Source organism: Mangifera indica, chromosome 17, assembly GCF_011075055.1.
Source record: "Mangifera indica cultivar Alphonso chromosome 17, CATAS_Mindica_2.1, whole genome shotgun sequence".
Taxonomy (NCBI): Eukaryota; Viridiplantae; Streptophyta; class Magnoliopsida; order Sapindales; family Anacardiaceae; genus Mangifera; species Mangifera indica.
Genome location: NC_058153.1, coordinates 3,084,548 through 3,099,874, shown reverse-complemented (window position 1 = coordinate 3,099,874; position 15,327 = coordinate 3,084,548). Strand labels below are relative to the sequence as shown.

The window sequence follows — 15,327 nt, the reverse complement described above, 5'->3', positions numbered from 1 at the left end:
AATTAAAATGCACATCAATCTTAATGCGTTTAGTGTGGCTATGAAAAACTGAATTTGAGGCTAGCATATTTGCACTTTGTTTGTCACACCAAACTATTTTGGACCAACACATGTTACTAAAATTTCCTGATATAGATTCCTAAGCCATGCTAATTTAGTTGCAACTTGGCTTAAGGCTTTATATTCAACCTTAGTGGAAGATAATGACACAACTCTCTATCTTCGAGACCTCCATTAGATTAGATTGATTCCAAAATATATATAGTAACCACTGATTGATCTTTTATCTCAATTGTTTTTAGTCTAATTAATATATGTATAGACTTTTAAGTGTAAAATTGGGGTTGGTTTGAACATCAGTCCATAATGAATAGTTCCTTTATTGTGTCTTAGCATCTTCTTACATGCTTACCACTGGAGTTGGGTAAGTGCTTTTAAAAATTAACTTTATCAATTTACTACAAAGACCAAATCAAGTATGTTAATGATTAAGTATCGTAGAGCATCTATACAGAGTATGATCAACAAACAATTCACTATCACTAACAATAAATTTAATTCCTACTATCATAGGTGTGTTACAAGAATATATGAGCCTCATTCATTATGGTTTTGATAAGCAGATTTAAGGCATACTTTGCCTGTGACAAGTGGATTTCCTCATTGGTCCTATGGGCCTCAAAACCCAAAAAATAGTTCAGTTCGCCCAACTGTTTTAGAAAAAATAACCCGTTTAATTCAAATAATAATTATTGAATATAGTTAGTATCTGTGCCAATCAACAACATATCATCTATTTATGTCAAAATATAGGCTATTTCTTATTAAAAAAGAACAAACTAGAATCTAATATAAAATTTAAGAACTCATCAATGCATGTTTAGTTTCTCATACCAGGCCCCAGGGGCCTATTTTATCCCATACATAGCCTTAGTAAATTTACATATATGTCCAGGTTTACTTGAGTCCTTAAACCCTTTTGTTTTTGCCATGTACATATCTTCCTTCAGCTCTCCTTTTAAAAAAACATTATTCATATCAATTTGGTGAATAGGCCAATTATATGTGCCAACCAAAGTAAAAATGGCTCTAATAGTGGCAGACTTTATAACTAGACTGAATGTTTCACATTAATCTACATCAAGTACCTGTTGAAATCCTTTATCGACTAGCCCAGTTTCCAACTTTTGTATTGACTCATCAACATTCAATTTGGTTATCTATATGCTCCAAGCGTGAACTGTTTGCATTTTTATGTCACACTCCTATTGTGAATTGTTTGCACATCAAGAATCTATCCAGTAAGTAATACTAACCGAGGTACAATTATTAGAAGGTAAACTCTACCCACATAAAACTTGCGAATTATATTAACGAATTGTATTTCAAATCAAAACATTGATAATCTCAAGTTGTTTTTGGATTGCAGGTAGTTGACATAATGCTTTACTTTAAGAGTTCTTGCAAAATTTCAAATGATGGGCTTTAGGTGAATCCTGAACTGCAATTTTGAATATTTAGCCTGTCATTACCTACATCGTCTCTTATTATTAACAAATTTTCTATTGCACTGGCCAAGTTTCCCTTTTATATTATACATATAATTTCCTAATCACAAACATATAATTTAAATAAGAATAATGGGACTTTAATTTTATGATTAAAGAATTCTAATTTCATATCAATCAATCTTAATAATTAGCTGTTTTTATTGTCATTACCTAATCTTTTTACTGGTTTTGACATTATCTTAACTATGGCGCTCCTGAGTTGATGAAAAGAACATGGGGCCTGTTAATATTATAAAACTATATAACTATTTATTTGTCTGACCATAATTGAAAACATAAATTCTAAAGAAACATAGTGAACCCTAATTACCCTTCCACTTTTAACAAAAGTTTAAAAGAGTGGAGCCTAAAGAAGCCAGCTGCTTCTGCTTGGCTCTTCCTTAATTAATATGAGATATTATTGTTAAACATTGAGAATACATTCTTTTTAGTGCATTTTGAGGCAACTTTTATTAATGAAAATCGATAATCATATGTTCATCGTGAAACCAGTATACATCACAGTATAGTATCTGCAGGCTTCTTAACTACCTTGTTTGATTAAATTGCCCAAATAATAATAAACTTCTTCTTGTAATTCAAAGTCCGATGCTTTGACTAATGCTTGGTGTTATACACTACTTCAAAGTTCACAGTGATTCAAACCGTTAACATGTGTTAAACTAGAAGGGAATGTCCTTAGGAGCCAAGTCAAAAAAAATTGAGTTGACAAATGTTTTTAACATTGATTTTAAAAACTAGGGTCTCAGATGTTGATCTTCTGCCTTTCTTTTAACATATTTTTTGTTCATAAAATGCCTCGAGCCAATGGCCCCTGCCATGATTTAGGCAAGTATATTATTTGCTTTCAAAGTATTCCTTCTTTATTTGAACTTTTCCTTAACTTCATACTATGTTCGAGATTAGTAGACAATTTTAATTCTACAAATATTCAATCCTAAATTTAATAGTGATTATGTTATAAAAGAACAATATTATGTGTGTATACTTTTAGTATGTAATAATATATCATTATGTGATTGAACATTACTTTATTTTTAATTTAAAATCATCTAATTATATAAACACATATTCTCTATATACTCAAAGTGTATATAAAAAATATGTATGCATAATTTTATTGATTTATTTTTTGAAATTGTCTATATGGTCAAACAACAAAATTTGACACCAAAAGTCAAAGTAGGGTTGTGTTTGAGATGTGTTCAAAGTTAAAACCTATGGAAACTATTAAATTTGGGGTTTCCATTTAAGTGAAGAAAAACATTTTTAACTAGGCAAATGCGTGGAGTTTCAAATTTAATATGCAAATAATCTTTTCTCAACAATACCATATAGTTCAACACATAAATGAGAGGGCATTGTAGCTGTCAGTGGCTTTATCTAAATCATAAACGAGAAACTTTAATAAGCACTGCATAGTTAATTTACCAGTGTTCTTGACATGCTTTATTCTTGGTCCCCATTTTTTACCTTCTTAAACAATTTCATGCCCTAATAGAAATGATGTTAGCTTTTTCTCAAAGTGGAATTATTATGACTTTCTCCCTTCTTTGACAATTCATCAACTAGAAGAAACTTTATTTGTCTTCTGCAGAAAGTCAATCTACCTTTCAATAGTACATATAAGATTCTTCAACATATTTAAAGCATGTTTCATGTTTATAACCTTGCTCGATCTCTCATAAACTTGACTGCAATTACTAATTTGTTGGCCAAAACAACAGCTTATCTTCATCTTCTGATTTGACTTGAACGCATAAAATTTGAAGCCATCTGTTTGAGTGGAGAAAACAATTGCTAAAGCGATAATCTGAGCTCCAAATCTACTTCTTGAGTGTCACTTGATTCAGAATTCTGACTGCTTGAGCCCCTTGAGTTACTCCTGTGTTTCTTATTCCTATTTTGCTGTGGATCCTATCATAAATGTAAAGAATGTCAATATCAAAACGAAACCTAAGCAAGTTCTTTCTATCAGAATACATCTAAATTTATATTCAACGATCTTTTAAGTAATATATAATATATCTTTATGAGAATCATGCATTTAAGAGTATAAAACCAACAACCACAGTAAATAGCTTAGTATAACAACCTCAACTTGCAGATTTAGAAGGTGTCTATTCATGCTTGGTTCAATAAAATGTTGGGTTTCTAAGATTCCACTTCCAGGGTTCCAACTGCTGTAAAGGATCCCAACAAATATATTTGTTAGAATCAGGAAATTCACCAAAATAAAAATCAAAGAGATTATTAAAAACAAAAGTAAAATTTTATAGAATTTTCGTTTGAAGTTCTTCCTTATCACAACATTTTATATTTGCAAATATAATTATTATGTACCTTGCTGTGGTAGTAGGTTGCAAATCACCATATATGAAGTTTGATCTTTCATAGTCGCCTAACCCCATCTGTAAGGCGATATGATTTAGACAAATTTAATATATAAAAACCAAACATAAAAGAATTATTTCAAACGCCTATAACTTCTTGAAATGCATTCATTCATTTTGCAAACAACAATTAATTCCAATCTTAAACAATTAGGGTTTATGATGGCTGATGTGCATTAAGTTTTGAGTTTTTATTTCTTGAGCAAATATCTAGCTAGGGTTAGGGCCAATCAATAAGTAGAACCTCCAAAAGAACTAAAACTGACCAACAACAAATTTTTAGGCATTCAACTTAATTTTATTCAAATTTGAAAGAAAACTGTGTAAAGTTAAACTCAGATGATAACAATGATGAAAAAAAGACTATTTCCTTTGATTAGCTAAACTTTTCTGCTATGATTTCTCTTAACAACACCGTACACCATCATCAATTATGCAAGAACAAAATTAACAAAGTATGAAAAAGAAATCAAGTCAGAGATAAACATGAAGACCCACCAATATATAGCAAACAATGGATCCATTTCGAAATCACTTCAACAGAAACTAAAGAAAAGAAAGCTCATATATGTATACCGTGATGCTGGGGTGGCAACCATAGGAAGTTGGGGATGATGACGATGATGAATAAGAAAAAGATGATGATGGCAGTGATGAATAAACAGTTTGCACCCGTACATCCTCCTGCATAAATAGTAGAAGAAATCTAAAAATTTGATGAAAATTCTTTAACTTCATAATCTTCAACTACTATTCTCTGCTTCATAGCAAGAAAGAAAGAGAAAGATAAAGATAGAGAAAAACCTGGTTAAAATTAGTAGGATATGGCGAGTGAAAAGAAGGATGATAATTACCACCCATTTGACCATGTAATCTGATCTTCTCCAATTGAGCAACACCAAGCCCTCTTTGTGGCTGCTTAGGCTTATCTGAGTTCTTCTTCCCCTTCCTTGAAGATCCACCTCTTTCATTTCCCAAGTTTGGCTCTCCAAAATAACCACTACCCATCTTCAGTCTTTAGTGTTTGTGAGTGAGAGGGAGGATGAAAAGGATATATAGAAGGTTTGGTTTGAAAATCCCTAGCTTTCTCTTACTGCAAAACTTGAGACAAACGAGCTGCTGAGAAATCAGAGATCTCCTATACGTCTTTCAAAGCTGTTTCAAATACAGTAATTATTGCATCGCTGGATCAGATTTTGTAAAGATTTATTTGATATATACACATAGATTTTGTGCTCTTTTTCTCCACCTTCTCTTTTGCTCATTGAGAACTTCTATAAATTGTTTATATTAACAATAATATATAATATTTTTTACCATTATAAAATTTTCCTTTAGTCATGGACTTGAAGCCTACGACTTGAAAGCGATTGTCTCTCTGTTAAATGTATTATAAAATTTATCCTAGGCCCCAGCTGTGAAATTCTATAAGCAAACTTCACAGGAAAGGAAAACATTAAAATCATTAAATTTATAGATTCTAAAAATCTTATTTGCAGCTTCAAAGGGATTGTCATTTAGGGAGAAAAGAAATCATTGCCATTAATATCTGAAGCTGTATAAATCTTAATTGCCGAAATTTTAAACCTTGCTGAAAGAGTTGATGAATTTCCAAATTGAAGTAGTTTCTAAAACAAGATGGGAGAATTAATGGTAATGTGATAAGTGATTTGAGGAAAAGATGGGTATTAATTTGAATAGGATGATTTGATGTAATACAATCGACAGAAACCAAATCTAGTTGAGCTGTTTCACGCATGATTTGTGGGTCATATTTTATGAGTTGTTTGTGTGGTGGAAAGTGAGAATCCTCCAATTTCTTATACAGGCATGTGAACTCATGCAATTACCAATTAAGCCCTTTTGTATAATCACATCTTCTCATCTAACCTCCTATTTTAACATTTTGTGTCCATTTTACAACATTGAGTACTTAATTAGGAATTTAGATGATATCGATTGAGTACTTAATTAGAAATTCAGATAATGTATCATTATATGATTGAATGATTTTAAATTAAAGATAAAATAATACAATAAAACTCTGTATACATACTTTTAAGTACACAAATGAATACACATATAATATTTCATCATATGTTAATATATCATCTAAATACCTAATTGAGTGATCAAAAAATTGGATACACATAACTTTGCTCTTTGTATTAAGATCAACTCATATGTTTTTTTATTTATTTTGGTCACCAGAGACTCTACTCGCATCGGTTCATTGGCTCTCACATATGTTTTTTTTTTTTTTTGGTAATTGGGGACTCTGCTCATATCAGTTCATTGGCTTTCACATATGTTTTTTTTTTTTATTTTGGCAATTAGGAATCCCGCCCGTATTGATTGGTTGGGGGGTATATTATCTAGGTAATAAAAAAATTGGATACACATAACGTTGCTCTAGAGTTTCAAACCTAAATTTTTTTTTTAAAGTTTTAACATTCTATCAGTTTTATTAACCTTTTGGGTCTCAACTCATATATGATATGGAATATTCATACAAAGATGGAAGAAATATATACATATATACTTCATTACATATTGATGAATATTTCCTTATAAAGGAAGGCTTTGCTCAAATTCAAGCACCTCTAAACTTTTGAATAATCTATGTGAATCAAGATGACACCCAATAAATTGTACACCTTAGTCGCTCTATCCAAAACGCTTTAAATAACCCGATCTTTGAAAATTTTGGCTTCAACGACAAGAAAAATCTCACCATAAAATTTTGTCAATTTAGATATGCTATTAATTTATACTTTAATTCTTATGGAAATGATAAATAAATAAACTAATTAATTTTTTTAATATTCAGTTTTACAATATCACAAGCTAACAAAGTCAACAGGGCATGCAGTCAGTCACAATGGGAACGCAAACCTAGCTTCTTATATGATATTAATTGTGTGGTCCACGACTAATTTCAAAATAATATTAGATATTTGAAATAAATGTGTAAAATATAATAAAATATAGCTTCAACATCTTAATATTTTAAATTAAATATTCTGTACTCTATGCAAATGCAACACTCAACCACAATGGTTGTTCTTGTTGTCCCAATAAAAATTAATTCATTACCAATTCTTGATGTAACCTTTGAACATTGTAGTCTAATTTAGGAGTACATAACGTTATCATTTTCAATAAAATTTTATTAAATTCATCTCTCATGAATCATATGATAATGAAAAAAAATTATACTTATTAATTTTTCTTATCAATTTATGGATTGATTTAATTTTTTATTTTTAATTTAAAATTATTTAATCATATTAAAATATATAAATTTATTAATAGGTGTACTAACAAAAAAGTTCATGATACTTTGATTCAAACAACTCTCTCTCTTTATATAAAAATAATATTATGTGTATTTATTTTGAATATAAAAAAAAAAAATATATATATTATCATATAATTGAGTGATATTTTATTCTTAATTTAAAATTGTTTAATCAAGTGATGATACATATTATATATATAATTATTTATGTATTTAAAATATATAAACATAGTTTTATTGATGTAGATTTACTTGCAGGTGCAGCCAATAGGCGTTGGCCAAGTTTTGGAGCCTTTAAGACTGACGTATGAATATTCTTGGCTCCAAGAATAATATTATATATAAGACATATGCACACATTTGTTTAGGAAATAAAGTAGACAAAGCATATGAATGGATTAGATTAATAAGGCTGAATTTGGACAGTGTATTGTCTACCTGGGTTTAACTTGTTGATGATGTAACCATAAGCTGGCTTCTATACTTATTCCTTGAACATAGAAATATAATAATATAAGGAAAGTTAAGTCGAGAAGAAAAGAAGGGATTATGTTGATTAGGTGTGATTTGATGAGTGATGTTGCTATCAATAATATATAATATAAGAAGAAATTAACAAAGACAAAGCTTAGTGGGGAGGGATGTAGAGAATATGATATCTACTGTAGATTGTGGGCACATGGCAACGCACAGGATGCATTACTCCACACGATTTGCAAAGCAATATGATCCCTTGGAAAACGCTGTCTATGTGTCTCTGAAGAACTAAAATTAAAATAAAAGAGCCCCACTGCTTCCAAATCCATCCAATTATTAAACCAAATCATCCGTTATCTTATAGGATCTCAAGTATAAGGTATGAAACTTGAATCTCATATTAAAAAATATGAGTTTTTTATATGAGATTTATATGTTTTAAGGTTTTTCAATCTTAATAACTAGTTTTTAAAATGTGATTTTCTCAAAATTTATATTATTTATTATCAAAGCCAACACTACGCTAGCACACAACATGCCCACATAGGTGTCGAGGTTGATCCCAAGTTTAAAATATGAGATAAACTCTATATTAAAAAGTATCAGCTATTTAGGTGAGATTTATATTCTTTAAACTTTTTAATTTTAATAATTAGTTTTTAAAATATGATTCTTCCAAAGTTCATATCACTATCTCATATTTTATAAGATTCTTCATTGATTATTCCTAAGGGCTTTCCTTTGCTTTTTGTTGTTCTTTTTGGTGATCCGTTGTTAAGATCAATCAAGCTGGATTTGAGTTTGTGTGCAAGAGGGAAGGATCATATAAAGAGAAGACTTTAGGTTTCTTAACTTTTCTTAGTTAATTATATAAAAAGAATCCTCTGAGATTCCTGAAAAAGATCGATCATCCAATATGATCATATCTGTTGGTGTGATGTGATCTCTCTACTTTTATTTACAGGATTCTTTAATTATATTTTTATAATATTTTTGTGTCACATATATGTTTAATTTGCAGTGACTTCTTGGCAATTCATATAACTAACTATATAATATTGTTTAAAAGAAGCGTCTATAAGAAATCATCAATGGCCATAAATTATACACAATATTATACTTAGGAATGTTTTCTTTAAATTTAAGTATCCTCCTAATATAATTTTATCTTGAGGGCCCTAAAAAGATAAAAGAAAAAATATTAAGGAGGTGGAAAGTGAGGTTGTGATGATCAACAAATTCTTATTAGTTTTCTCTAAATTATCACACGTGTAATAGCTTCGCAACTTTGCCCCTTTTTTTAAACTTTGGTTTACTTGGATCTATCATATTTGTTTAGTTAATTGTTTACTCAACAAGGGAAAAGAGAAGCCATCATATTTATATCGATTTGAAAAGATAAACTTAGATCTAATTACCTGCATATAGTCCAAAACAAAGGAATAATAATAGTAATAATAATTAATTAACTGTTGCGTTAATCAAATAGAATGCAATGGGAATAGACCTATGTATACAAAACATACATACATACATACATATATACATACATATATATATATATATAATAAATCAATTCCTAAGATCATTTTGAACATTTTAATATAAGATAAATTGGGTAGATCGTGTGAGCATGAGTTAAAATGCTTTAGGTAGTGACCAAGATGCTAATATGCTTAATTAAAACAACATTATTGAGTCAATGAACATCTTAATGGATACATGCACGATATCTTATAATTAATTAGCTTGCAAAGCTCAGCCTAAAATATAAACCTCGGTGGATGATCTTTTTTTGAGATAAAATATTAAGTGAAGAAAGTCTCTCTGAGAATTGTATCATTAGAATTGATTATGGGAATTTATACAACTGGAAATGGGACCTGGGAAACTGCAAAGAGAGCTGCTGATAGACCCACATGCAGAGATACAGCTAAATTCAACATTTGGCACCTTTGTACATTGCAGTCAACAGAGAAAATCTTTTAAAAGGCTCAACAAATGACTTGGAAATGTCGCACTATTAATGCATTTGGTCCTCTTGTCCCCTATTCAATTGAAAATACCAATCCCGAAACCAACATCCCCAGTGCTGTTACGATCTATCTTGGATACGATTTCTTATATTGCTGATTTAGAAAATTAATCCCATTACTGTCATTAATTTGATTTATTTTTAAAGGTTGAAACTTGAAATTCTCCAATGATTTATTATCCATATATTGTATTCATTTTTTATGTTGTGGTTGATCAATCAAAGTAAGAGGTTCAGGTTTTATCTGGTTGGATCATTCATATTTTTATTGATTTTAAGATTCGTAAGGATCAAATTGTCTGATCATGATTTGGGTTTTATTCCACTACTAAATACAATGGCAATAATATGTCATAGGGAAGAACTAAGAAAGAAGTATTTGAAACAAAATGCAATGGGAATAACATGTCATGGGGAAGAAATAAGAAAGAAGTATTTGAACTTTGAGCCATATAACGTTTTCCTAAAAGTATATTTGCTCTCAATGGGTCTAGTTAATAAAAACGCTGCGTTTAATTTATATTTTAAATATATTGTTCTGAATTTTTGAGCTCAAAATATATTAAACACGTATTTTATACGTTTCCACATTAAACATATATTTTTGCCCTTTTTTACATTTTTTATTTTTTATGAATATTTTAAAATACAAAAATGTCTTTTATATTTTTAATTAATTACTATAATACCATAATTATATTAAAAAAATCCAATTTTTTGTCATTCAAATCTCTAATCTTCTGATAATTTTTTATGATGATTGAATCTTAATTATATATTATGTTATATTATATTTAACAGTCAATTAAATATTTTATATTTGAATTGTTAACTAGAAAGATTTATAAAAAATATAAAAATTATGTTTGATATTGTTGTATTTTTGGAAACATATTATTGACGATATATTGTATTAAACTCATATATATATTCTATATTCTTTTTGTATTTAAATTTTATAATTATTTTTTTAAACATATTTTTTACTATTTAATGTATTATATTTATATAATTTTTGTATTTTTTTATACTCGTATTTACTAATTAGGGTTTTGGGATAATGTATATTCATTTTAAGAAAGCGACAAAGTTCTAAAAATTTGCTGTTTGTAAACGCTGAATATTCCCGAAAGAAAATTTAAAGAAAATATGATATCAAGTGAAAGAAGTAACACAAAAGTATCAAAATGACAATAATATTTCAAATGATACAAATGAAATGATTATTTACTTAATACATCATTTATATAGGAATGAAAAGACACCATGATTAAAAAATTCTTGTCATTACATCTTTAAATTTACACACTAACTCGTTTAACTCATTAACTTGATTCATGTTAGATTTATTATTTACTATAATAAATTTTAAATACTTTGTGCAAGTGAAATAATTTTTACCTTATTTCTCCATGGCATATTAATTTTTTTAATATAATATGTCAAATATCTCGACAAGCCTCTATACCATAGAGTGAAAGTGATTATATTATTGATCTAAAAGATGATTCCAAGTGTGTCCTCTCCAGCATGACATCCTCTTGTCTCTTTTTTCGTGAAATCTTTATTTCATCTTCTTCATCTAATGTTGGCTGAGGAAATGGTGGTCTCCAAGACACAAAACATCACCAACTCTACTACATGAATCTTCATCTTGTCCTTGCATTGCATGTAATTGGAACCATTGAATCTCTCCATTTGTAGATGTTTTTGTTGATCATCTTTGAATCAATTGTAAGAAATATCACTTTAAGGGTAAATTTGGTTTCGATAATATTTTATTATCAAAATTGAAAAGTTATCTTTATAAAAAAATATTAATATATTGTTTTATTTAAATGTTTTTTGATATAATTACTCTAAATTTTTTTTATATTATTTGTTATATAATTAAAAATAAAATTATTTTTCTTTAAAAAATTAATAAATAAAAATATAATTATAATAAAATCAAAATTACTTTAACAATCTTTTAATACTTTAATAATCTTTTTTTCATCTTAATCTTTTATTGTTGGTTGAGTAAATGGTGGTCTCTGAGACATAAAACATCGCCAACTCTACTAGATGAAACTTCATCTTGTCCTTGCAATGCATGTAATTGGAACCATCAAATCTCTCCATTTGTAGATGTTTTTATTGATCATCTTTGAATGCACTGTAAAAAATATCACTTCAAGTTTGTTGGTGTATGTAGAGAATGAAAGAAGAAACAAGTAAGAAGTGTTTGAAGGCATGTAAAATTTTTTTACAGTGATATTTGCTTCTTATTTACAGTTTTGGGATAATACAAATTTACTTCCAATATATAATAAGGTTCTAGAAATTTGTAATATGCAAACACTAAATAATTTCTCCCAGAGAAATTCTATAGAAAAAAGGATATCAAATACGGGGAGTAATACAATTATACATAGTATCAAAGAGATGCTAATTCAAGATTTATAAGCAAATAAAATTATACATATCCATTTTGAGTATATAAATAGGTATATATTTATATGTATTATTATGTGATTGAGTGATTTTAAATTAAAAATAAAGTAACATCCGATTGTGTGACGACACATATAAATGTGTATATATTTATGTACATAAAATAAATATATATAATATTATTCATTTATAAGTGATCAATGATTATTCACTTGTACATCATTTATATAGGAATAAAAAGCCAAATCAATTAGACATTATGAACAATTATAATGGTTAAACTAACAATTGTAATGGTTCCCAACTTACAAGAATTTAACATCACTTGATTTCATTTTTGTTTTTCATTCAATTTCATTGTGTCTTCAACATCACAAGTTATCAATTTATTCAAAATAATAAATATAACTTTGATTTAAAAATATATTAAAAGATTATTGTAGATAGAGAAAAAAAAGGAAGTTCACACAGATTATAATTATCAATATTTTATAATACACGATACGTATTATATGATACGATACTATACAAATGAAAAATAAACGTGTCATAAAATATATTAAATTAATACAATAAATATATTATACGATATAATACGTAATTTATAATACGATATATATTACCAATGTATATCAATACATCTTTTTAGAAAAATAATAATATAGTAAATGTGTATATAAGAGTTTTTAAAATTTTAAGAGTATTTATGATATTTTTTAAAATAATAAAATGTCAATTATATATTTTATTTTTTAAAAGCGTAACATACAATATGATATACATGATATATGATATAAAAAATTAGGTTTTTGATGCAAGATACATTACATAATTCAACTACTATGAGATAGATGTCATTCAAGACATTTGTTCAATAATCTTCTAAAAAATGTCGGAAGTAAATTTGCGAAAAAATATTGAAGTAATTAATTAATAAAAGATTCAAATTAATGTTTTATCTAAAAAATATGATAATGTTATGTGTATTCATTTTTTGTATATAATTCATATACATAGATGATGTGTCATCTAATGATTAAGTGTTATTTTATTTTTAATTCAAAATAATCTAATTATATGATGATACATCATTTTTATATATGGATTATGTACTCCAACCTGCTCAATTTGCATTAGCTTAATAGAAGAACCTTTGTACAATATTACTCTTCACCACGTGGGAAAGTTTTTTAAATGGAGATTGGTAGATCGAGAACAACGGAGCCATATGAAAGTTGATTTTGTTAATTGTCTTACATTGTAAAGTATCAGAGTATTGATGAGGTCACACACCTTCGTGGTGAATTTTTTTTAATAATTTAGTCCATGCTTTTAATTAATTTAATAATTGTTTATTATGAGCTTAATAAATTATGGGATTTGATTGTGCTGCCCAACATAGCTCACGCTTTTACATTACAAAATCTAGCTTGCATGCATGCATGTAGTCACAGTATTATTTTTATAATCACTTCTCTTTTGTGGCACTGGACTATTCTATATGTATTAGGTTTCAGCTCTGAGGGTTTTTCCACTGAAGAGAAGTTCAGAGATTTTGATAGTTGGAAATGTATATATGGCAGAAAATTGTGACAACTTTGGGATCAAAATCTTCTGTCATATATATGATAATATCAAGCACACTAATGATCACAATTTTTATTAGGCCAAAAGGTTTATTCCCACCCAAGGTTCACTACAAACTCAAACTCATATCTACTAACTTTGTTAAATACTTATTCGTCTGTCAAATTTTGTTGTTACTATCAAAAGTAAAATTATTATTTAAAAATTTTATTTAAACTCAAATTTTAAGATTATTTTTTAGTTTTGAAATTTTATTTTTACCCTCTAACCTTATATTTTTTAGATTTAAAAATTGACTCCTCTTCTCCCCTTAAGTCTAGGGTTTCAATCTCTCATCTTTTTCTCATATGCAACCACCCCTTACCTTATGAAAAATTGTGGTTTTACCCTCTCCTACATCAGTTTTCAGATCGGCTCCAATGTCATTTTCCCTCTACTGCTAACATCCTCCTCTGGCAAGACCTAGCTAACTTTGCATCCTCCTTTCACCGCCTCCCACTTCTCTCCCATTCAGTGTAAAATCTTGCCAAAATCGAGCGAGATCTCGCTCGATTTCTATCTAATTCACATTGATGCCGACATAGCAATGAGGAAGCTTCAACGCTGACGTGACGAGGAGCGTCAAGAATAGAGCACCTTCGTCGGTTGGTTTTGTTAGTTAGTGACAACTAGGAATGGAATGGGACTGAGAGAAAAGCTGAGAGAGAGAGAGAGAGAGAACATGATTGTTGTCGTCTCTGACTGTTGATAGTGGTGGCTAGAAAAACTCTAATAGGAAAAATGTGATAGATTTTTAGATTTTTTTAAATTATATTTGTTAAATAATAATTTTATTTCTGATAATAACATCAAAATTTAATAGATGAGTAAATATTTGAGTTTTTTAAAATTAGCAGATATGAGTTTGAGTTTGTACCATTCCTTGGGTGGGAATAAGTCTTTTGGCCTTTTTATTAAGAGAAAACAATAAAGTACAAGAAAAATACTTTAATTCATGTTGTAATGAGAGAGCTTGTTAAATTATGTAGGATCAACGTGGAGTAGAGATTGATGCCATAAACCAGGTTTTTCGGTTTGCTCCTTCTTGTTTAGGGAGGAAATTTCCAATAAAGATTGAGACAAGAATAAGGGTGGGTATGGGTAAAATCCCCGTAGTCGAGGATGGAGATAAATATATTCCTAACCCATCCTTTTCTTTGTCTGTCCCCTCTCCGATTCATCTCCTTATATATTTTACAAACTCATACATATTAAATTACTATTAAAGAATTTAAATTATTTTAAATATATACTGACACCTAATAAATATTCAATTATTTTTCTAGCGAGGATAAAGAAGAGAAAGTTTATAAAATTTTTCTTACAAAGATGACAAGGAGAACGAGAGAGAAATTTTTCTCACAGAAGGGGATAGAGATTCCCTATCATCCTTGTATCGCAAAAGGTTTTCTTTGTAAGGATGAGTATGGAGATTAAGATATCCAATCTTTGTTTGACTCGTTGTCATCTCTACCCTAAAGCTCAAAT

At 28.6% G+C, this 15,327-nt stretch overlaps 1 protein-coding gene across 2 annotated transcripts; it reads right to left on the bottom strand.

Moving 5' to 3' along the window:
* Positions 1 to 3,104: 3,104 nt before the first annotated feature.
* LOC123201028 (protein SPEAR3-like) lies at positions 3,105 to 5,239 on the bottom strand. 2 transcript variants are annotated; one of them, XM_044616474.1, is made up of 5 exons: positions 4,769 to 5,239; positions 4,541 to 4,648; positions 3,915 to 3,982; positions 3,667 to 3,751; positions 3,105 to 3,488 (listed from the first exon to the last, which is right to left on the bottom strand). In XM_044616474.1, the coding sequence occupies exons 1-5, from the start codon at positions 4,970 to 4,972 to the stop codon at positions 3,372 to 3,374; spliced, it is 582 nt and encodes a 193-aa protein (XP_044472409.1). In that variant the 5' UTR covers positions 4,973 to 5,239; the 3' UTR covers positions 3,105 to 3,371. The 2 variants fall into 2 exon arrangements, with proteins under 2 accessions (XP_044472409.1, XP_044472408.1); XM_044616473.1 differs by having other exon boundaries at positions 3,667 to 3,754; positions 4,769 to 5,238.
* Between the last annotated feature and the right edge of the window lie 10,088 nt (positions 5,240 to 15,327).

What these genes read in the sequence shown, in the direction of transcription:
- LOC123201028 (XM_044616473.1), bottom strand. Translation starts at nt 4,972, where the DNA reads ATGGGTAGTGGTTATTTTGGAGAGCCAAACTTGGGAAATGAAAGAGGT. An exon ending in CAACCTACTACCACAGCAAG is followed by an intron (nt 3,755 to 3,914) that starts GTACATAATAAT and finishes GATCCTTTACAG; the next exon opens with CAGTTGGAACCCTGGAAGTG. An exon ending in TTCTAAATCTGCAAGTTGAG is followed by an intron (nt 3,489 to 3,666) that starts GTTGTTATACTA and finishes CATTTATGATAG; the next exon opens with GATCCACAGCAAAATAGGAA.